The following is a 22655-nucleotide window of genomic DNA, read 5'->3' on the forward strand; positions in this document are numbered from 1 at the left end:
AGAGATCAAATTTACAACGTTAATTTAACTCATTTCCTGATGTCATACAATGATGAAAAGGTGCGAGCAGTCCCGGTTCGATTCCCGGGGGGGGGGGGACTCAGAAAGGAGGGTGTAACAGTTTTTTTTTTTTTGACCAGACATCTTGAATGAGATTTTTCTTTGTTTTCTTATTCACACCAGGTAAATGCCGGGATAGTTCCCAACATATAGGTCCCAGGCCGTTTCCCTTCTTCCCCACTCCTTTATTCTCCCTTTTCCCCAGAGGGTGTGCTCATCGAGTGACGTCATCCCTCATACGTGACGGGCTAACATGGTCATAGATGCCGAAAGCCCAGAAATCTAATTCCTAATCCTAATCCTACATTGATGAAATTTAGCACAGCAACGGAAGTCAGATCACAATACAGAATTACATTGTTACTTTTATCCGAGGCATATTCTCTTAGAAATTCGGGCGTTGCATCGCCGCAGTTGCTATCCTGAGCATGCACGCGGTATGCCTACATCTGTTGGCAAGGCACAACACCATTACGGAAATATTCGAACGTGTTTACGTTTGTTACTTCCATCTATTCCTGTATATTTATATATTTTTAACTAAGAATTATTTTAAGTTGGAGATGGACTATATTCTATTATACAAAAATGAAACTATTCTTGTGTGTTGCCGTATCACGGGAAAACGGCTTGAACATATTGAAATGATTTCGTGGATATATAGGGTGAGTCGATAAAATGATAGCAATTGTAGATAGCCGGAATTGGTAATTATAGGGAGACGTTACGCCGAGGGGGAACCTTTATGGTGCGTGTCAGGTGAACAGCCGTCATGTTGCTGTGCGCCATTTTATATCTCTCAAAAAGTTTAAATGAGAAGGGGTCATGTGATATATGAAACAAGGCTAGAATCTTAAGGGACACTCAACGGTGTAATCAGATTTAACATACCTCTAATAACTTCGAAGTTATAATCTCGTGAATCACAAGTTTATGTCCAGGTGCTGAACCATGCCATTAGCCAAAGCTGACCGCATCGGGATCGTCAAGATGTGGGGTGGTAGAAGTGCCCGTGCTGTAGCTCGTGATTTCAATGAAATGCATCCTCAGCATACTCCAGTTTCGTACGTTGCAATGGCATACTTGATGACCAAGTTCGAAGAGACAGATACAGTCGAGGACAGGCCACAATTGAGTAGACATAGAATTGCCACTGATGAAGGCACAGCTATGGCAGTGCTCGCATCGTTTTAAGTTTCCACAGCACAGCACACGCCGATTATCACAGGCATGTCACGTCAGCCAAATCCCCATTTACAGGTATCAAGACCCCCAAAATTAGCAATACAAATTTTACACACCGATAAACCAAATTTGTATCTTACAGGGGAGGTAAACAAACAAAATCTACACTACTGGTTTCCAGATAACTCTGAGTGGACAGATCCGTGTATAATTGTTGGTGTAGAGAAAATTATGCTGTGAGCATCGACATGGGGACACGTATCATTGTCTTTTTTTTTCTTTTTTTTTCATCTCTGCAACCTTAATTGCAGTGTGTTAGTGGAACATGTCAGAAGAACTCATTTTTCCTTCAGTGTGAACCCCGAATGGCAGCTTTTCCTTATTTTCCCAACATGATGGGGCGCCACCTCATTATGGACTGCAGTTTTGTCAATAACTGGATGGACAATTTTTGGTTGATGGATTGGCCCACGTGGGCCAGTAGAATGGCTTGCCAGGTCACCTGATTTATCAGCATTGGACTTTTTTTTTAAAACCTATGGAGCACCTAAAGGCAATGGAATTAGGCGAAAAGAATAGGGATCTGGATCATTTGGAACAACGGATACAGGATGCATGTGTATAAATCACACCTGAGACATTGCTCCGTGTTCATACATGTTGGGAGACACGTCTGTAGACATGCATAGCGCTACACGGCCAGCACATTGCACACATTTTGTAAGAGGTAAATCTGAGTTTCATATGATTATAAATTCATAGTTATTACAGTTATGTTAAGTGTAATTACACAATTAAGTTTCTGTTAAAATTCTAACCCTGTTTCATATATTATATATGACCCCTTTCCTATTTAAACTTTTTGCGCGAGATTTAAAATGGCGGACAGCAGAATGGAGGCCGTTCAACTGACACGCAACATAAAGGTCCCTCCTCGGCGTAACGTGTCCATGCAATTACCAACCCTGGCTCTCTATAATCGCTTTCATTTTATAAGGGGTGCTGAAGAACTTATGTGACCGTGTAATGCAAGCTTTGAGTTTCCAAGTTGTGCACAATTGAATTTCTAAATCCGATCATTGGGCGTAATAATAACAACAAACCAAATGAAGGCCATTGGTCATTTTCAAATCAGAGAGAATATCGGTCTTTTTTGAATAGTTTTATATGCTCATTTGTCACCCCTTCCTCTCGTGTCGAAAATTATATAAAAGTTAGGCCATGTTCCACTCATATACCAAAAAAATAAATAAATAAATAAATAGAATGGAGCGGTCTTGGAGAAGTTAGCCGTCAAACATTTTTACATTTATTTTTATTTATGTAGATGTACAATGGCCTGAAACAAGGAGATGTGTTGTCGCCATTATTATTCAACTTTGTTCTGGAATACGCTATAAGGAAAATCAAAGATAACAATCAGGGCCTAGACTTGAATGGGGTTTACCAGGTTATGACATATGCTGATGATGTAAATTTAATAGGGGATGATAGGAGAACAACAGAAAGAAATGCAGAGATCTTATTAAACGCTTGGAGAGACATGGGTTTAGAGGTAAATGCGGACAAAACTAAATACATGGAAGTGCGTCGGGACGGTAATACAGCAAATTATTGATGCGTTAAAATATTAAATAATACTTTTGATAAAGTGGATAGTTTCAAACATTTAGGATCGGTGTTAACAGAGGAAAATCATATTCACGAAAAAATTAAATGTCGACTCAAAGCAGGAAATTCGTGTTATTATTCAGTTCAAAATCTCTTGTTGTCGCGAATTCTGTCGAGGAATTTGAAGCTTAAAATATATAAAACAATCATGCTTGTTGTTTTGTATGGTTGCGAAACATGGTCGCTTACTCTGAGGGAAGAACATAGACTGAAAGTATTTGAGAACAAGATCGTGAGACGAATATTCAGACCCAAGAGGAACGGGAATGGGGAATGGCGGAAACTTCATAACGAGGAACTACATAATTTATACGGTTTACCCAACATTGTTAGGGTCGTGAAGTGTAGGACGCTTAGGTGAGCAGGTCATGTAGCTAGAATGGAAGAAAGTAGAAACGCTTTCAAAGTCTTGACTGGAAGACCAATCGGAAAACGACCATTAGGAAGACCTAGGCGCAGATGGGAGGACAATATTAAGATGGATCTCGCAGAGATTGGAATACAAAGTAGAAACTGGATGCAGTTAGCTAATGATAAAAGTCAGTGGAGAACTTTTTTGAACGCGGCATTGATCCTTCGGGTTCCATAAGCCATAGAGTTAGTTTTTTAGATGTACGATGACAGGAACTTCCATATTTTTAAAATATCGTCCAACATTCCCTCGTGTTTTCCAAATCGCTTTTTACTTACGTTATCAACCACAGAATGACATCGAAGTAGCCGTTAGTCCACATATTTGCTACGGTTAAACTGTGCATAAGAGGCAGTATTACTATCCTGATGAACACCTGTGCACAATATGTCCCTACAAGGAGAGATGACCTAGATAAAGTTATTGTAAAATTAATATGCAAGAGCCAATTTCATATTTTCTGCAAAGGGACTTCATCTTGCTGAAGTTACTCAGAGAAACTATTCTCTTCCATTTAAGCGGCATTTTAGCGTCTGCGAACTAAAGTGTCAACATGTAGAAAAGTTAGTAAATGCTGCAAAGAAATTAGTAGATGTTGCAAACTATTTGATCGTATTACGTTTCAAATGCATATAAGAAACTGTTGTACTAGTCTTCAAATTGATTTTAGTTGAAAAATTCATCTCACACACAAATGAAAATAATTGTTAGAGAATCACATATTTTTAACTTCAGAAAGTGTGCCGATACTGCTGACCACCAAAAACAAGAATTTTAGGAATAATAATAATAATAATAATAATAATAATAATAATAAAAGTCAGAAGATTGCGATTTTGGCCAATAATTAGTTTTTGGGTCACGGGCCACAAAATTTTTGAACGGCACCTGAATCGAGTTTTCATATTTTTTACGGAATAAGCACATCATGCTGAGTAAATTGTTAGTTTTGGTTTGGCTACACTATATGTAGTTCTCCAGATATAAGGCCTACAAGAAAACTTTTGTCTGAAATATGTTGGATCTTTTGATCCAAAAAAAGCTCTGTGAAATCAAGTCTATATATAACGTATCTCTCTCTAACCCATCAGAAGGAAATGATGCCGGAAGTGCAGGCAGAAATACGTTATGCCCGTTCCATCCATTACGCGTTTATTATTTTTATAAACGACCTTCCAGTTAGTGGCGCCCGAAGAAAATTTTCTAGGGGTGCATCCCCATGGTTGTTGTATTACGTCTGGTATTTCCAGTATTTATTATACGTGGTTTCCTATATTACGTATACATTTTCATGAGCCGGGGAGGTGGACGTCTGCCCCCTTCCCTCGGGCACCCATGGTTCCAGTGTATGTTGAAACTGAAAAACCAACAATGTGCGCTGATGACACAAGTTTAACTATTACTGAGTACACCGATAGGGAAATGGAAGCCAATATCAGATAAACTGTAGAGGAATTGAACTTATAAATTGAAGATAACAAATTAAAATTAAAAGTTGATAAAACGACAGTAAATCACTTCCATCATTCTCGAAACATTAACGTAAATAATCCAGTCATTCACATCAAAAATAAAAGTATAAAGGCTGTAAATGAAACTAAATTTCTCGGACTTTGGATAAATGACACCCTGACGTGGGATAAGCATATCAACACACTACAGAAGAAACTTTGTAAAGTACACTATGCATTAAGCGTGAAAACTTCATTCGATATATCAATACTTAAGATAATTTATCATACACCGGTGTAGTATGAAACACTACTTTCATATGAAATAATACATTGGGGAATTGCAGCTCAAAGTCAGACAAGTTTCAAAATTGAAAAGAGTAATACGAACAATACAAGGTATTAAATGAACAGCTGTATGTAGAACCAATTGAGAATACTCCAAGAGCATTGCCAGAATGAACTTTAAAAAAATGGAGAGATGGAGCGGGAAGGATAACTGTCATTGTTCCTAGATGTAAATCTTTTTATCCGCACCTTCTTCTTCTTGCAAAAATTAGCAACATATCATCTCTGTAACTTACAGTTCTCGAGATATGGCTCCTTAAATCTTCCGAAATTCGAACTTTTTTGTCCAATATTTGGGGAACGGTGGCCAGTTAAGGGGATGTCTACCCACTTGCAAGTGTTTCAGGATCCCTATAAGATAACACGTAGATATTTCTATGTGAATATTTAACAAGATATTGCACTTACCGTCTCAAAATTTTCCATGATATTTTCCAACAGCAATACCTATATGTTCATGGTTTCTGTTTTTGATTTAATGCCCCAGATCAATTTAGATTACTTATAATGTATACTTCCGTTTACACTTGGCAACGTAGAGGATAGAATTTCTCCAGGAATTGAGAGCTCTCTGCTGAACCTCTAGCCCTAATAGTCTTCGCGTCACGTGGTAGTGATTTATGAGCGCTTCTGGCTAAAAACAAATGTTGTCTCTGTTTCTTCCTTTTTTTTTTTTTTTTTGTCAAAAACTTGTTTTGGGCAGCTTTGTCCTCAGTTTTGTCCACTGCCTCTATCGAGATAGCAGTTATACAATGGAGATCGTTTGCAGATCTCATAGCAGATAATGTAACATTCTTTGAAGAAACTCGAAGACTAACATACGAACCGCGTGACAATTTGGGTAGGGAATCTGGAGCGTTGCAATTTTGTGTTCTGAAGTCCGCCTTATCACACAAGACGAAATGACCATAAAAAAGAGACTTGTGAAGGAAAATGTTCTTAATAATTGTATCCAATTGTTTCCACATTTTTCACCTTTCCCCCCGAAAGATTCCTTCGAAAAGGGAAAGAGGGGAGGGTGATTTTGTGACCCTTGAGTTTTAGAATAGTCTTGAAACGAACTGCAAAGTGCACTTACTGGAAATTCTACTGTCGCTGTGCTTTAATTTCTGTGTTGCAAGAAGTGTGACAAAATGAAGGAATCAAAGAGGAAAAGAATTTGGTACTCTCTCCTTCCAAAAAAGAAGTCTCGCCAAGCTAATTCATATGTGTGGTCGATCTCAGAGTATGGAGTTCAGAGACTGGATAGTTAATATTTACCAATCAGGATTACCTTACAACCAATTAAATTCCATTTTCACCTAGCTTGGGCTGGGTTTGGGCAACTCCCTCTTGTGCAGTCGCCTGGACCCAGATCAGGCTCGTATTTATGGACATGTGTCTATTTCCGGATCACTTCGGAATTGATCCTTCGTTAATAACCATTCAAGTTCATTACTATATTTCCTGAATTATCCAGTAATCCTTTCTCCTCCAATCCTTTATCTTTCTTCATTCTTTCTCTTTTTCTTTTCTTCTCTGCCTCCCTCTGCTACTCTTTTATAATGTATAATGTATTCTTATAATCAAGAACGAAATTTTAAAATTCTTCTTCTTCTTATTATTATTATTAAGTATTCTGCCTTTTGGCCGGTCCTGGGACTGATGAGATTTTTTTCGTTTCTTCTTAATTTTCAGTTTGGACCTTGAAATATTTCTTCCATGTTTCTCGATTTTCAGCTTCTTCTTAATAATAAGTAATTATTCATGCTTAATAATAATTAGGCATAACAATGTTAGAAAACTGAAATATTTTAACAGAGCAGTTGATTTCCACGAATGTCTAATAACAAATTTTACCACCCAAGTGAGATTTATACCACTTGACACTATGGTTCGGAACTCATGACTATCATATTTGTGTTACAAGGTTATTTTCTAAAGACAGCTGTTTATTAGTCTAAAATCTAAACTCAGCAATACAGCCCATAGGGGCCTGGACATGCCAGCTGGTAAACATTCACAACCTAGAAGATCGTGATCAGTGCAATGACATCAAACAATCCTTTCGTCTTTCTTGGCCAGAGATCGCTACCACTTTATTCGGATAGTTCTCCATTTCTTTCACGATGTTGACTCAACTTCGGAAGTTGTGAGCTTACACTGGCAATCGAATCCTATTCTACGTACAATGGAGACACAATATAACGAGATTCAGCTAAGGAAAAACTCCTAAATAGTCATTAGTAGGAAAAGAAGCTGAGTACTATTCAGGAATGAATTGTTGATCATCTCTTAGGGGGAGGATATTTTCGAGAAAATGTACGCATGGAAAATAATAATAATAATAATAATAATAATAATAATAATAACACAGCTACACAAAAAGAATAAAAGTTCTGTGCACCAGACCCCAGGGTATGGATTCAAAATATTTTGGTACCCAGAATCCAAATTTCGAAACCCCAGGACGATTGACCGTGATATTTTTTTAAATGGGCGATAAACATAAGCAAACGTAAAACAGCACTTACGTTCTTCGCCCATAAAACAAAGTTGACACGGTCAAATCGTCCTGGAGTTTCGAAATTTGGGTTCTGGGTACCAAAATACATCGAATCAATACCCTGGGATCCAGTGCACAGAACTTTTATTTATTTTGTGTGGTTGTGTAATAATAATAATACTGTATAAGGAAAATGAATGAAGACGTACTAAAGGAAGCTAATGAAGGACGACAGATCATGAAGATAATAGGGAAAAAAAGAAACAGCATGCTTGGACATCTTATTCGGCACTCCGATTGGATCACCATGTTGATAGGGGAAAAGGCAGAAGAAAAACCAGGAAGTGGAAGATCAAGGATAGAAAAATCTATAAGTTTTACGTCCCACAGTTATGCCTGGTAGGTTAAAGGAGCTAGTGATGTTGTGAAAAGAAGGAAATGCTGGAATGCAGAAAGTAGAAGGAAACGGGAAAACCCCCACACATGGTGTTTGTCCTCCACAAAGTTCACTTGGTGCGAGCTGAGATCGAACTAAGGACGCCATGCATTAGAGGTGAACGCTCTACCACTGACCCACCGCGGCCCGATTAGGGATAGATGCAGTTACGAAGAAGAGACCTTATCAAATTATAAAACAGCTCTCCCAGGGGAGAGAAAAGTTTTAAAATTTCCTTCTTGCGCATCAACCTTTGATTGAAGTGAGAAAGATTATTATTATTATTATTATTATTATTATTATTATTATTATTATTATTATTATTATTATTATTATTATATCGAGAATGTAGTTCTGGGTTTCCTCCTTAAAAAATACACACACTATTTCCAATTATGGTTATCCTACTTTTTACAAATTTGTTTTTTTTCCTCTGTCTTTCATTCCCATCATGCGATGGGTGGGCCATAGAAGGTGACGCCTATCAAATTTTCTAATTCAATATTGGTTTAAATAGTATTAGTTTTCAAGCTACATATATGAGTTCTTTGACTAACTGAATAGTGCACGCCCCTTCTGGCTCACTCGCCACTATTTAACATTAAATTTCAGATGTCTCGATATACTTGCATAAGTTTATTATTTCTAAAATAAACATTACGTAAAAGGTTATTCAAATTGATATCAAGTTTTTCTGACATTTGTATATTACGCATATCTTTCTTAATTTGCATTACTCACATTACCCCAGAGAACGAACAAATTTTAGAGTTCTGGTTTGAACTTCTCTTACAATAATAAGCAAATATACGAGGAACAAATTTATTACCATTATTGACGATGCGGAGGGGAGGAGATTTTCTGGACTAGGAAGGAATGTGTGCGGGTGCAGAGCAGAGGTCTGCACGGGCCGGAATTTTCAGCCCGGGCCCGGCCTGTGAATTTACAATGTGAGACCCGACCCGAGTCCAAAATATGTCTTAGCATTTAGGCCCTAGCCCGGACTGAGCTCTGTGATAATCAAATGAGCCCGAAATACGCCCGAATTGCAGAAACTTAATTATTAATGCAAAATTGTATTTTTATTTACAGCAATTCGAGGTTTGATTTTGCAGTTGTGTTTTAAAAGTCCTCCAGAAAGAACTGTGCAATTTGTATCGTTTTACACTATATTTACAAAGTTAGGCCCGAAAAAGTCCGAGAAATATGGTTGTATATTTAAAAATTCACAGCCCGAACCCAGGGGCGTCATTTAGGAGGACAGGGAGAGGCATTTGCCCCCCTCCCGAGTTTGAGATTTATATAATTTTATCAATAGCATAGTAGTAAATCAGTGAAAAACGCGAAATTTTACATATATCAAGGGGTCTTGGCCCCCCAAGCCAAATCTGAAATGACGCTACTGCCCGAACCCCTCCCGGGTCCGAAGTGATACATTCTTTGTAGGCCCGAGCACATGCAGACCTCTAGTGCAGAGGCGTTTCAAGTGGTGGGCGACTGCCCACGGCCTTGCATCTTGAGGGACCTCGCAAAGACCAACGAGCCTAAATCGATTTAGCACTCACTTTTGTCGATGCAACAATAGAAACAAATATGAATTCGAACTTAATTACAGAAAAACAATACGCTTCAAACTAACTTTTCATCTATTCGTATATATTAGATCGCTAGCATACGCGACAGGCGGCGAGTTTATTTTAAAATTGCAATAATGAATGTGTATAAGTCTTTATCGTTGAGATGAATTGTTTTCGATAAATTTTATTATAATTAGCAATTTTTAAAAAAGGGGGCAGGAAGGACTCGTAAACCTTATTCGCCTTCTGTGCAGATGGTATGGTAAAAATCAATACTGGATAATGAAAGTGTAAGTGTAAAGGCTAATATGGAACAGAGAAACAAAAGAGAACTTCTTCAGAAGGGAATTGGGAGGGGAGGGGATGAGAGTACAATGCTGTGACACTTAAAATGCGTCTTGATTTGTATACTTCAACAAACTTTTCTTATTAGATTACGCAATTTCTAGTTTCTTACTCCGATTATTCAAAGTATTCAAATGTTCTCGGAGGGAGTGACCGCCCCTCCCTTTAATCCGTCCGTGGTGTCATTCAGTTTGGCTTTTCGCTACTAATTCAAAGTGCTTTCCGAAACAAGTTGTCTTCTTGTGACAGTAGGGGGTGGAAGAAACAAACAAACCGTGAAAGGAAGAAAGAAGAGGTTTTGGGTTCTTCCAGTCCAGACCTTTCTAACCACTGAGAAGTGAGAATCATAACGTGATTTTTCTGGTAAGAGCGTCCTTTTAAAAGCAGCTAACAAGCAAACAGATGGTCAGCCCTCTCCCCTCTGCAGCATACTTTTTATTCTCTGTTGCCAAACTTACTGAAGAATATATTGCAATTAATCTAACGCATGTAACGTAAATTGGAGACCGTGGTTGGATTTATATGGGTCTTGTGTATTTGTATTAAAAATTTCAAGTTATTACTTGCAATACTTTGTTAGAAATTACCATATTAAATTTTACATGTTATCAAATGGAGAGTTAGAAACCTAAGCGGAGATGGTAGAAGATCCCCTTAACCAGTGGTCACCGGTTACTATTTGGTACCAAAATGTTTACCATCTTCTTAGGCATTGATCAACACCAATACGATCTCTGTGTGACTTGCGGTTCCCGAGATTTGGCTTCTTAAATCTCTGGAAATCTGCCATGTTTTAGTCAATATCACGGGAACGGTAAGTCATAGATGATATTGGTATTAATCAATACCTAAGAGGATGATAAATATTTTGGTACCGATATTAATTGGTGGCCACTGGTCAAACCAGTAGCCAGTTGGACAGTGGCCACCGGTTGGTACCAAAATGTTGACCATTCTCGCAGGTATTGACCAACACCAATATCATCTCTATAACTTACTGTTCTCGAGATATGGCTCCTTAAATTTCCGGAAGTCGGGCATTTTTTGGCCAATATCTCGGGAATGGTAAGAGTGACGCGAAAAATTCCATCACTTTCTCAGATAGTTTTTGATGCTCTATCGAATGGAGGGTTCAAATCCCTATGACTTACGGTTCCTGAGATATGGCTCCTTAAATCTCCCGAAATCGGAACTTTTTTTGGCCAATATATAGGGAATGTTAAGAGTGACGCGAAAAATTCCATCAGTTTCTCAGATAGTTTTTGATGCTCTATCGAATGGAGGGTTCAAATCCCTATGACTTACGGTTCCTGAGATATGGCTCCTTAAATCTCCCGAAATCGGAACTTTTTTTGGCCAATATCTCGGGAATGTTAAGAGTGACGCGAAAAATTCTATTACTTTCTCAGATAGTTCTTGATGCTCTATCGAATGGAGGGTTCAAATCCCTATGACTTACGGTTCCTGAGATATGGCTCCTTAAATCTCCCGAAATCGGAACTTTTTTTGGTAAATATATAGGGAACCGTAAGAGTGACGCGAAAAATTCCATCAGTTTCTCAGATAGTTTTTGATGCTCTATCGAATGGAGGGTTCAAATCCCTATGACTTACGGTTCCTGAGATATGGCTCCTTAAATCTCCCGAAATCGGAACTTTTTTTGGCCAATATCTCGGGAATGTTAAGAGTGACGCGAAAAATTCTATTACTTTCTCAGATAGTTCTTGATGCTCTATCGAATGGAGGGTTCAAATCCCTATGACTTACGGTTCCTGAGATATGGCTCCTTAAATCTCCCGAAATCGGAACTTTTTTTGGTAAATATATAGGGAACCGTAAGAGTGACGCGAAAAATTCCATCAGTTTCTCAGATAGTTTTTGATGCTCTATCGAATGGAGGGTTCAAATCCCTATGACTTACGGTTCCTGAGATATGGCTCCTTAAATCTCCCGAAATCGGAACTTTTTTTGGCCAATATATAGGGAATGTTAAGAGTGACGCGAAAAATTCTATTACTTTCTCAGATAGTTCTTGATGCTCTATCGAATGGAGGGCTCAAAATTGAAAAAAATCGCAAGTAACAGGCAGACACACAGACATAGAGAATTCAGTAATGAGCTTTTTAAGTTCGTTGAAACTATTCAGAAAACTTAAAATTCTTCCACTACCTTGTCTTCACATATTACGCATTATAGGACCGATCGTAGTCGGGTCAAGACATCACTGAGGAACTAGCATGTGAAGTATTCATCTTTCAGAACCTCCGGTACTTTCACAATCATTTTTAGAGAAGCTGTTTGGGAGTACTTGATAACTCTCCATCTACCTCCCGAAACATTGGTGTGCAAGTACTGGAGCATTGTTAAACATGGATATTTGTATAGTTCACATATCAGTTCCTCAGTGATGTCGTGAACTTTCAAAATTCACTTGTTTTACGTTTTTGATGACCTATAACTCCGAAACTATCCATTATTGAGCATAAGTCCATATTAACTTTTTTCGTTCTTATTTTCATGTGTTGAATCTGTTCCCAAAATACGGTATTGTGACATATTTACGTAACACCCTGTATAAAGTTTTTTTTTTTTTAATTCACATAGAAATACATTGACATGTTCTGTATTAATACGGTGGTCGGTTCAACGTAAAATAAATAAATAAATAAATCTGCAATTACTGTAATCTTGATGTAAACTCCCTGTTAAAATCTGTTACTAATCGAGTATTTATCTTTTTTTTCTTTTTCAGGTTTGGGGGATCAAAGGCCTAGGCCAATGTAGAAATTGGCCTACCCCCAATTGTCTGGTGCCACTATCAATTCCATTCTCTCTGTAACTGTTTCCAAGTGGTTGGGATCATCTGTTTCCGTTGCTACATTCCATTTTGGTTGCTTCCAGGCTCTTCCATCACTATTTTATCTTCCCATGAATCCTCTCTCAATGCTTAATGGACACCTGCAATAATTTCCGGTAATGGAGCTTTACTCTTGTGGTTATTACCATTATCATCGTCATTATCAACATTTCAGTGAAAAGGAGGTATGACTAGTCCTGGTAATATTTGGCTGCGCTCTCATCTATATAAAGTGATTGTGTTAGTTGTGTTAGTTCTATTAATATTACAATATGCGTTTACTACGATATTTGAATCTCGGAGGATTGAACCACTATTTACAATTAACTCGACTGGAGGAAGAAGATCTGGGAGATTAAGTCTGCAGCAGATTGGTGTTCAGTTTGCCAACGATGAATCGGCAACGGCGAATTACGGAAAAGCTGCTGGAGTTGTGGATATTAATAGTGTTACTAATTTAGCATGTAATGAAACTCAAACGGATAATGATCTTAATGTGACCGCAAGCTGCGTTAATAATGTGAATGCGTCGCTAGCTCCTGTTGCCACGAAGCCACAGGTGTCACCATGTCCGCCAATACCACCGGATTTAAGTAAGTTATGTTCTGTTTTATCTAGTTCGTAAGTCCTTGAGAACACATAAAATTCTCTCAGTATTCTCTGTGATACTTATGAATATCTGGTGTTTCGGTCGCTATCTGCGAACTTTCTTACAGGTTTAAGAATTCTTGTTAAGTTAGAAAACAGTGGTGTAAAAGGATAAGTGATTTTTGGGTAGGATATGTTTCACCCCACTGTTATTTGGGTATTATGTTTATTTTGTAACGTAAGCTTCGAATCTATGAAAAAGATTGCAGATAGCGGCCGAAATATTTAATATGCTCTCAAAGTACACCAGATAATATTGAGACAAGGCTATTTTGTTATATTTTGTACTTTGGGAATACAGCTACCTTCTTTTGTGGTTGAGTAAGAGGAATTGAGGTACTCAACCATCATTTTAAACTTCTATCTGCAGACAAGAATGGAGGAGCAGTATGTTTGCAGAAGGCACTGCCACCCCATGTAATTGTTTGCTGTATTGCATATTTGTGGTGTTACTTAGTAAATAATAAGAGTTGAAAGGGTATCCAATAAATGCAAATAGGTAACATAGTTAAAAAAATACTTTTTTTTATCCTAAAGTAATGGTTCTGTCACTATACAGGGTTAGAATAGATAATTCATCTGTGTATTTAGAAGTGTAATATCTAGAAAGATGGATGATAAATTAAAAGATACGTACATTTACTAACTTTCTGGAACGTACTACAGATGTTCAATATGTGTGCCATGGGGCCGCGGTGGTTCAGTAGTAGAGCGTTCATCTCTGGTGCATGGAATCATTGGTTCGATCCCAGCTCGTGTCAAGTGCACGTGGTGGACAAACACCATGTGTATTAGTTTTCCAGGGGTTCTCCCGTTTCCTCGCACTTTTCATTCCACCATTTTCATTCATTTCTCATTATCACCATTTCTTTTAGCCTAGCCGGCATAACCGTGGGCGTAAAACTTAAAGATTTCATGTGTGCCGTTGGTCGCACGTCCAAACAGTAAGTCCGTTCACTCCATACGTTGAGTAGTAAACTCCCTTCAGTGTTCGACACAGTAGCAGTGATGCGTTACTTCAGTTTTTGTAGTGTTGTTGGTATTGGTGATATATAAACTGTTCTTCACACGTCCCCACAGAAAAAAAATCATATGACGTGTGATCTAGAGACTTGAGGTGAAGGGGGGCGAAGTGGGCGTCAAGCTCTGTTTCGCTTCACGCTCACCTATGTGACAAGTAGTTACCCACTGCTTTTCTATTTACACGCACAACCTGTATCACGAAACTAATGCAGAGTACTTTTGAAACCAGTTGCATGTTTTCCGTATTAGCGTATTACGTTGGATCTTTCGTAACCGATGAACACTTCACATACTCGAACACAAACAAAAATTTCTCCTGCGTTGCCGCCATTTTATAAACTTCCGTACACCGTGTGAGCGCACCCACGTCACATCATCTAAATTTGATGAGTATAACTCGGGCCGCGGTGACTCAGTGGTAGAGCGTTCACCTCTGGTGTGTGGGATCCCTGGTTCGATTCCAGCTCGTGCCTAGTGGACTTTGTGGTGGACACACACCATGTGCGTAGGTTTTGCAGGAGTTCTCCCACTCTCTTTTCCACCATTTTCATTCATATCTCATCATCAGCGTCTGCTTTAGCCCACACGGCATAACTGTGGGACGTAAAACTTACAGATTTCATTTCATTTTTGATAAGTGCATATCTCTTTTATGTGTCAGCCGTTGTTGTAAGTCTTACACTTAAAAAAAAAAAAAAAAAAAAAAAGACAGTGTTTGGTTTTCCAGTAAACCATTTATGCTAGCCCTGTATATTAACAAAATTATCTTATATATACTTATGCTCAGAAGTGTTGTTCCTATGGTTTGTCAGTAAATTTTGAAAGAACTGATAATTGGAATTGTGCTTATACAGTCGCCAGTAAAAATGCATGTTTCCCTTGTAAAGTTCTTTTGTCATTAATTTCAGAAAAAAACAATATACGAATTTGAGTACAGTTCTATTTGGCACAGAGAGAACTTGCGATCTCTGTAACTTACCGAAAAATATATTCAATTTGATCAACGCCTTCCCAAGTTGTTGGTATGAGAATAAGTTGGGAAAACATAGTATGCTATTTTGGTGGTCATTGTACTTTTTTTAAGCAAATAAAATTACTTTTCATTTCCAGGAAACTAGTGTTAAAAACATGGTTATATTCGTTCGATAATTAAGATTTGCTTGGGAATGCCACTTCGAGGTGATCAGCCATATTAAATACAGTAATTAATAAAAGAAACACAGTTGGTGGCAAATAGCTTGTTTTCTTTTCTCTAGACAGCGTTTTTGCAATTTACAGAATAATTTTTTTTAAAAAAAGAAAAGACTTGCAGACGGTAGAAGTTTACACTCATACAACCACTTCGTAAGCGAAGTAGATTGTTCAGTCGGTACCAAAAGAGCATTATTCGTATTCATTTTTATGTTCTTGGTCCCGGGTTCGATTCTCTGTGAGGACACTCGGTCAGAAAAGTGTAACAGCTTTTTCAGACCAATCATCTTGAATGAGATTTCTCCTGGGTTTCCCTCATTCACACCAGACAAATGCCGGGATGGTACCTAACTGGTCCCAGGCCACTTCCTTCCTTCCCCAGTCCTTTGTTCCTTCCCTTTCATCGGATAGTGTGCTTGCCGAGGGACATCATCCTTCGTGTACGTGACGGGCTAAGTGGCCCTAGATGCCAACAGTCCAGAAATCTAGTTCCTAATCCCTTTTAAGTTCTTATGTCAATATAGCAGTGCAACGAATGGGCTCATTTGATTGAGTTTCCGCTGATTTACAACGATTATTTACTCTCAACGTGAAGTAAAACTATTTTATGTAGTACCTTGTAGCGAAAGAATTTATATAAGTAAACATGCACTATTTCTGGACATACTATTTAGGATCGATAACACTGTTTAGGATCTACTATGTATAACTGTGAATCTTTATTACAGGTAACTGTTGTAGGTTAATAAGCCTGCAGTTTTAGCGCCGTAAATCTAAACCCTGTAAGTTGACTATTCGGTGAATGCTTAGTTCCTATTGTTACCAACATTCCACAGATCTTACTTATCATCCTCCCCGCCTCTCATTGTTTATCGAAAACAGTAGAACGAAAAAAAAAAAAATCGCACGGAACACCTTTGGCGACTAGCCTTGACAAGCCCAAGATACGGACAAAAAATTTTAAAACATTGACTATAGTTGACATTCGCTGGTTAGGGAAATTTTCTTTCCGTTGACTTACGCAGTGAAAGGGTGAATATTGTGGTAGAGAGATGGGAGCATAATTAAGCGTACTCAGTAGACAGAAGTTACACAATATTCTGTTATAAAATGTGTGAATTCATTTTTGCAGTTGACATAAAAAAAAAAAAAATCAGTTGTTAAAATTCACAGATAAATAAATTCGTTAAATAGAAACAACGATTGACCTATAGTGTACAGTGAGCCAAAAATTCGGGCAAAACAACTACTATCTAGTAAGCCATTTCCAGTATCGCGTTCATGAAGAAGAATCTCGTGTATACTATTTTTGTTTATGTATAGCTTTCTGTAGTAGGCATATATTAGAATCCAGCAGAATAAAGTCCGGCCTTTGCACAGAAAGAATAAGGTTTATAGGAAATATTTGAAAGCTGTATACAACGTTTTTGTGATTTCAAATACAAGGGTTCACTAAATCGCTCCTTAATATTTTTTCACTACGTCAGGACCGAGTCAAGTAGTTTTCTTGCGTCTGAAAATAATAGACTCACTCAAATTCGTTGAAATCGTTAGCCAAATTTGTAGTCAATTTTCGTCATGCCGACATATATCTTTTAAAGGCGCCTATTTTGTTGGAGTGCTGTAAAATCGCTTTCTTACATCCAAAATCGGAAGATTTTCTCCGTTTCCTGAAAATTGTTACTCAAAATTTATATCCCTCAAACTGGATTTTCCAATAATCAACCTTACTTCTTTCCTCAGTGTCGATTATTAGCCAGATTGTCTTCTTGTATGAGATATTCATATTGTGGATGTCAAAATATATAGTATACAAATTTCATGGTTGTATGCTGAACGTTTTAAAAGAATTTTGTAATGATGAGAGTCTGAGTAAAACATTTTTAGCAAATTTCAGTTTTGGACATCTAATGAACAGCAAATAACAGTCCAAGCCCGCGTCACCTTTAGATTCACTTTTTATAAAACTCCATCCCATTCTTAGCCTAGGATTCAATGAGCAAATTTGGACAAAATTAAAATTTTACACCTAAGGGCTCTGAAAATTTAGTAGAAGCTGTTGGAAGGCTTTTTAAGGAGTGCCATTTTGTAATATTCTACATTACGTTCGTCCTAAAGTTCAAGGAGAACATTTGTACAAAATTTCAAGTTCTTGTGTCCAAGAGTTCCGAAGATAAAGTAAAAGTCGAAGAAAATGTTTAGGTCTCCTTCTTGAATAGTAAACCTTGACTAAACAATACTCCAAACATATATGAAGAAGAAGAATTAAAAAATACTCCACAATATTTCGACGAATACTCAAAAAGCAATGGGAATACAATGCCCTGGTTCATCAATTATTTATTGATTTTATTATAGAAAGGCCTATGACTATGTTAGAAAGGAAACATTGTAAAACATTCTTACAGAATTTGGAATACCGAAAACGTTGGTTAGATTAACTAAGATATTTAAATAAATCCCAAAATAAAGTCCTAGTAGGAAAATTTTTGTCCACGAGCTTTCACGTCGAGAATGGCCTGAAACAAGGCGATGCGTTATCGCCATTATTATTCAACTTTGTCCTGGAGTAAGCTATAAGGAAAATCAAAGATAGCAACCAGGGTCTAGAGTTGAATGGTATTCACCAGGTTATGGCATATGCTGATGATGTAAATTTAATAGGGGATGATGGGAGAACATTCGAAAGAAAGGCAGAGGTCTTATTAAACGCTTGCGGGGACTTAGGTGTAGAAGTAACTGCAGAGAAAATTAAATAATGGAAGTTCTTCGGGCTTGTAATACGCCAAAATATAGATGCATTAAAATATCAAATAATACTTTCGATAAAGCTTATGCTTTCAAATATTTACGATCAACATTAACAGATTAAAACCATATTCACGAAGAAATTAAATGTCGACTAAAAGCAGGGAATTCGTGTTGTTATTCAGTTGAAAATCTTTTGTCGTCGCCAATCCTGTCGAGGAGATTGGAGCTTAAAATAGATGAAACTATAATCATACCTGTTGTTCTGTATGGTTGCAAAATCTGGTCGCTTACTCAGAGAGAGAAAAGTAGATTAAAAGTATTTAGAACAAGATCCTAAGACGAATATTCGGACCCAAGAGGAACGGGAATGGGAAATGGTGGAAACTTCATAATGAGGAACTACATAATTTGTACCGTTTAGCAAACATTGTTAGGTTCACGTTAAGTAGCCTCAGGTGGGCAGGTCATGTAGCCAGAATAGAAGAAAGTAGGAATGCTTTCAAAGTTTTAACTGGAAGTCCAATAAGAAAACAACCATTAGGAAGACCTAGGCGCAAATAGGAGAACAATATTACGATGGATCTCGCAGAAATAGGAATACAAAGTAGAAAATGAATCCAGTTGGCTAAGGACAGAAGTCAATGGAAAGCTTTTCTGGGTTCCGTAGGCCATAGAGTTAGTCATTAAAATAAAAAAAAAATAAATAAATAAATAAAACTTTACATCTTCAGTTTAGGTAACATGGGAAATATTCATAGACAAAATTTCAAGGTTTTACTCCAAATAGTTTCTGAAATCTGGATAACTGCAAGAAATACTCAAGCCTCCCTTTCCTCTGCATACAAGCCTTTACAGCCTAGAATAGAAGAACAAACAAACAAATTTTCAAGATACTACATCTGGCGAACAGAAAAAAGTATTCAAGGCCCCTTACTCACCCTTAGGAGCTTGATTTCAGAAAATCTCGTGTTATCTACAGCTTGAATGCAAGAAGAAATTTTGTACAAAATTTCAAGGTTTCATGCCTAATAATTTCGGAGATATGGGAAAACAGCAAAAAGTCATTTCAGACCCCTTATCCCCCCTTATCGGACGTATTAAAAATAAAAAAATCTTATCTACAGTTTAAACTATAAGGAAAATAAATATACAAAATGTCTAGGTTGTACGCTCAACGGTTTCGAAAATCTTTCGAACGGCAAAAAGTCATTTAAGCTCCCTTATCCTCCCTTTGGAGCTGCATTTAAAAAGAAATCCGTCTTATCTACAGCCAAGGACTCAAGCATCGTACAAAATTTCGAGGTTCTGCGCGGTTATTTTTTCGTTGAACTGTTTGTGAATGAATCAGTGGATTTACCCTATTATATATATGATCGATGGTTTCAAAAACAGAAGAAAATTTTGGAAGTTAAAAGAGGAAGCTGAAGATAGAGAAACGTGGAAAAAACTTTTCCAGGCCCAAAGCCTTAAAAAAACCTCATTACTCCCAGGACCTACCAAATGGCAGAATAAATAATAATAATGTATGTATGTCTTTACAACGCCAAAAAGCAGTAAATGCATTTTGCACATTCCAAATCCCGGCAAAAATCTAAATTTTCTCTTATCACATTCAATATAATTTAAAATACCTGTTGAAATATTTTAGTTGTTTCAAAACTCAATAACCAATAAGTAGGTGCAATCTACTCTTTGGTCTTCAGATATTCGCAGAGAGAAGACTCTGTTGTAACATGACCAAATTTATGTTTTAAGAAGGGAGAAACTGGTGTAGACATTTCAAAGTAGTAGGGAGACTGTACCTTTTTTCAGTTTTAAAAATATTATTTCAGTGATTTTGGAGGGAAGGGGGGAGGGGGACCGACTGGCTTGGACATTGAAATTCCGTGGTGAGTCTTCTGCAAAAGATTTGCTGTAAAAGTATAACTTGTTTGTGTATTTCTCATACCTTTGTGGAATTCAACCTTCAGGCGTGAATCAGTATGCATAGATAGTGTCAGTGGCGTTTTCAAGTACAATACCTGTGAGTTCTGGTACAATCTTTGTAGTCTAAGTGGCTGAACATACATATCAGCCAGCTGTCTTCTGTTGTCTAGTGGCTAGCGAGCATACCTTTGGTGCAAGAGGTGATACCAGGGTCCATTGCCGGTGAGAGCGCATCGCACATAGTACAGTGGTTCAGATTCCACTTTACCCTGCTAAAAATAACATAAATATTGATCAATTGATCAACTTGAAGAGTGAAAAATATGTGGTAGATCTGAGCAAGAACTGGGTTGCCTAGTAGCTGCCGCCTTACCATCTCGTAAGCCGGGGACCCATTCACGAGCCTCGACCTAGTGATGTTTTTTGTCTTTTTGAGTTTTATTGAATCTCCGTCTGCAGAGGATTTGTTATTAAAAGTGTTTATCATATGTATTCGTAATAGTAACTTAGATACTATAAATATTTTTACACATACATTAAGAAAGTCATAAAGAAATAGAGGCTTCAAATATATCCATTTTTCTGTTTAATAAGGAATATCTCTGCAATATGTATTATTTTCACTGTTATCTTTAATGATCATGTGTATTTATGTCCATTTTTTTCACATAATTATAATGCTTCCATTTACCACAATCTAAATAAGAGAGTATATTGGCGGCACTACCGACGTTGATAATACAAAAATCAAATGCTTGATATGTTCAGTTAAGCATGGGGAAAGTAGCAACATTGCAGTAAGCATGTAAAGATTACTTTAAAATAGACCAGAAACCAGTTGTAAATGTTGGAAGATTACAAAATGTTCTACTTGGTGAGTAGATGATGTTTTTTTTCGCTAATGGAAAATACACCTTCGTGAAGCTTTTGGAGTCATTTGAATCTCGTGTTTTTCAGGCATGCTAAATACATGACGTTGATTTTTTAACGGGTTTATGAGTATGTTCCAATAATAATTAAACCTTTTCTGAGTGAACATGTTTTGGGCCTATCATGCTTTAAATTTTCCCAAATTGAAAACACTAACAAGCTGTAAGTGCCACTCTAATTACAGAAACTCGTATCAGTTGTTGTCAGTACATTTGAATAAGATATTCTTTCGTCATTACCAATTGGGCTACGGGCAGATCACAGCGACTCAAAACACAAAATGTTATACAAACAAGACTACTAAATATTGCTAATTCTAATTTGGGGCCACTGAACCGAAAGTGGCGTGAAAATTTGAAGTTAGCTCTAGTTTCATTGTTACGGTCTTGACCTGAAAAATTACTTTTATTTATTTATTTATTTATTTATTTTATTTTATTTTTTTTTAACAAATTTTGAGTTTTCCACCTAGAATCAGTTAGGAACACTGCAAGAAAATATATTTTTCATAATACAGTATCTTCACACTATCGGCTACTTTCGCTGCACATGTATTTATCACCTGATGCGTAACATTTTTGTCGAGGTTTTTATTATTATTATTATTATTATTTAATTATAAATTGAATGGTTGCGAAACATGATCGCTTGCTCTGAGAGAAGAATGCAGACTGAAAGTGTTTGAGAACAAGATCCTGAGACGAATATTCGGACCCAAGAGGAATGGGGAATGGCGGGAACTTCATAACGAGGAACTGCATACTTGATACCGTTTACCAAACATTGTTATCAAGTCTAAGAGGCTGATGTGGACAGATCATGTAACCAGAATAGAAGAAAGTAGAAACACTTTCAAAGTTTTAACTCAAAATTCAATCGGAAAACGACCATTAGGAAGACCTAGGAGCGGGTAGGAGTATAGTATTAAGATGGATGTCGTAGAAATTGGAATACAGAGGATAAACTGGATACAGTTGGCTAAGGATAGAAGTCAGTGGAGAGCTTTTTGTGAATGGACAGTGAACCTCCGGGTTTCATAGCTCATCGAGTTAGTTATAAATGATATAATTGTGATATTGTGGTTAGTGCCATTGCGATGTGGCTCCATGATAATTGCGTTATGATAGTTTCAGTTGGCATTCTTGTATTATAGAAGAAATATAAAAATATTTCAGTTTTCCGAATATTTTCTGCTATTTTACCAACAAAGTAGCATTTGCTTCAAAGAAATGTTCAATTTGGTCATCTATAAAAATGGTGTTTTTTGTATACACACATTATTTGCTGAGCTGAGTAAAAGATAATGAAAAATAATTAGTGTGTATTTAATTATATACAAAGCAAAGATTCTACTTATGG

The 22655-nt window shown here is 37.2% G+C and overlaps 1 protein-coding gene across 4 annotated transcripts in view; it reads left to right on the top strand.

Annotated features, from left to right (window-relative positions):
- Positions 1 to 22655, top strand: part of LOC145673741 (beta1,4-N-acetylgalactosaminyltransferase A-like) — a 99733-nt gene that overhangs the window by 42964 nt on the left and 34114 nt on the right. For all 4 annotated transcript variants that reach the window (XM_081743484.1, XM_081743482.1, XM_081743483.1 and 1 more), the window contains exon 2: positions 12723 to 13420. In XM_081743484.1, the coding sequence (XP_081599610.1) occupies positions 13015 to 13420 (406 nt within the window). In that variant the 5' untranslated portion in view covers positions 12723 to 13014. The remainder of the gene's footprint in view (positions 1 to 12722; positions 13421 to 22655) is intronic.

The sequence above is a fragment of the Thermobia domestica genome, chromosome 17 (assembly GCF_964235325.1).
Source record: "Thermobia domestica chromosome 17, izTheDome1.hap1.1, whole genome shotgun sequence".
Taxonomy (NCBI): domain Eukaryota; kingdom Metazoa; phylum Arthropoda; class Insecta; order Zygentoma; family Lepismatidae; genus Thermobia; species Thermobia domestica.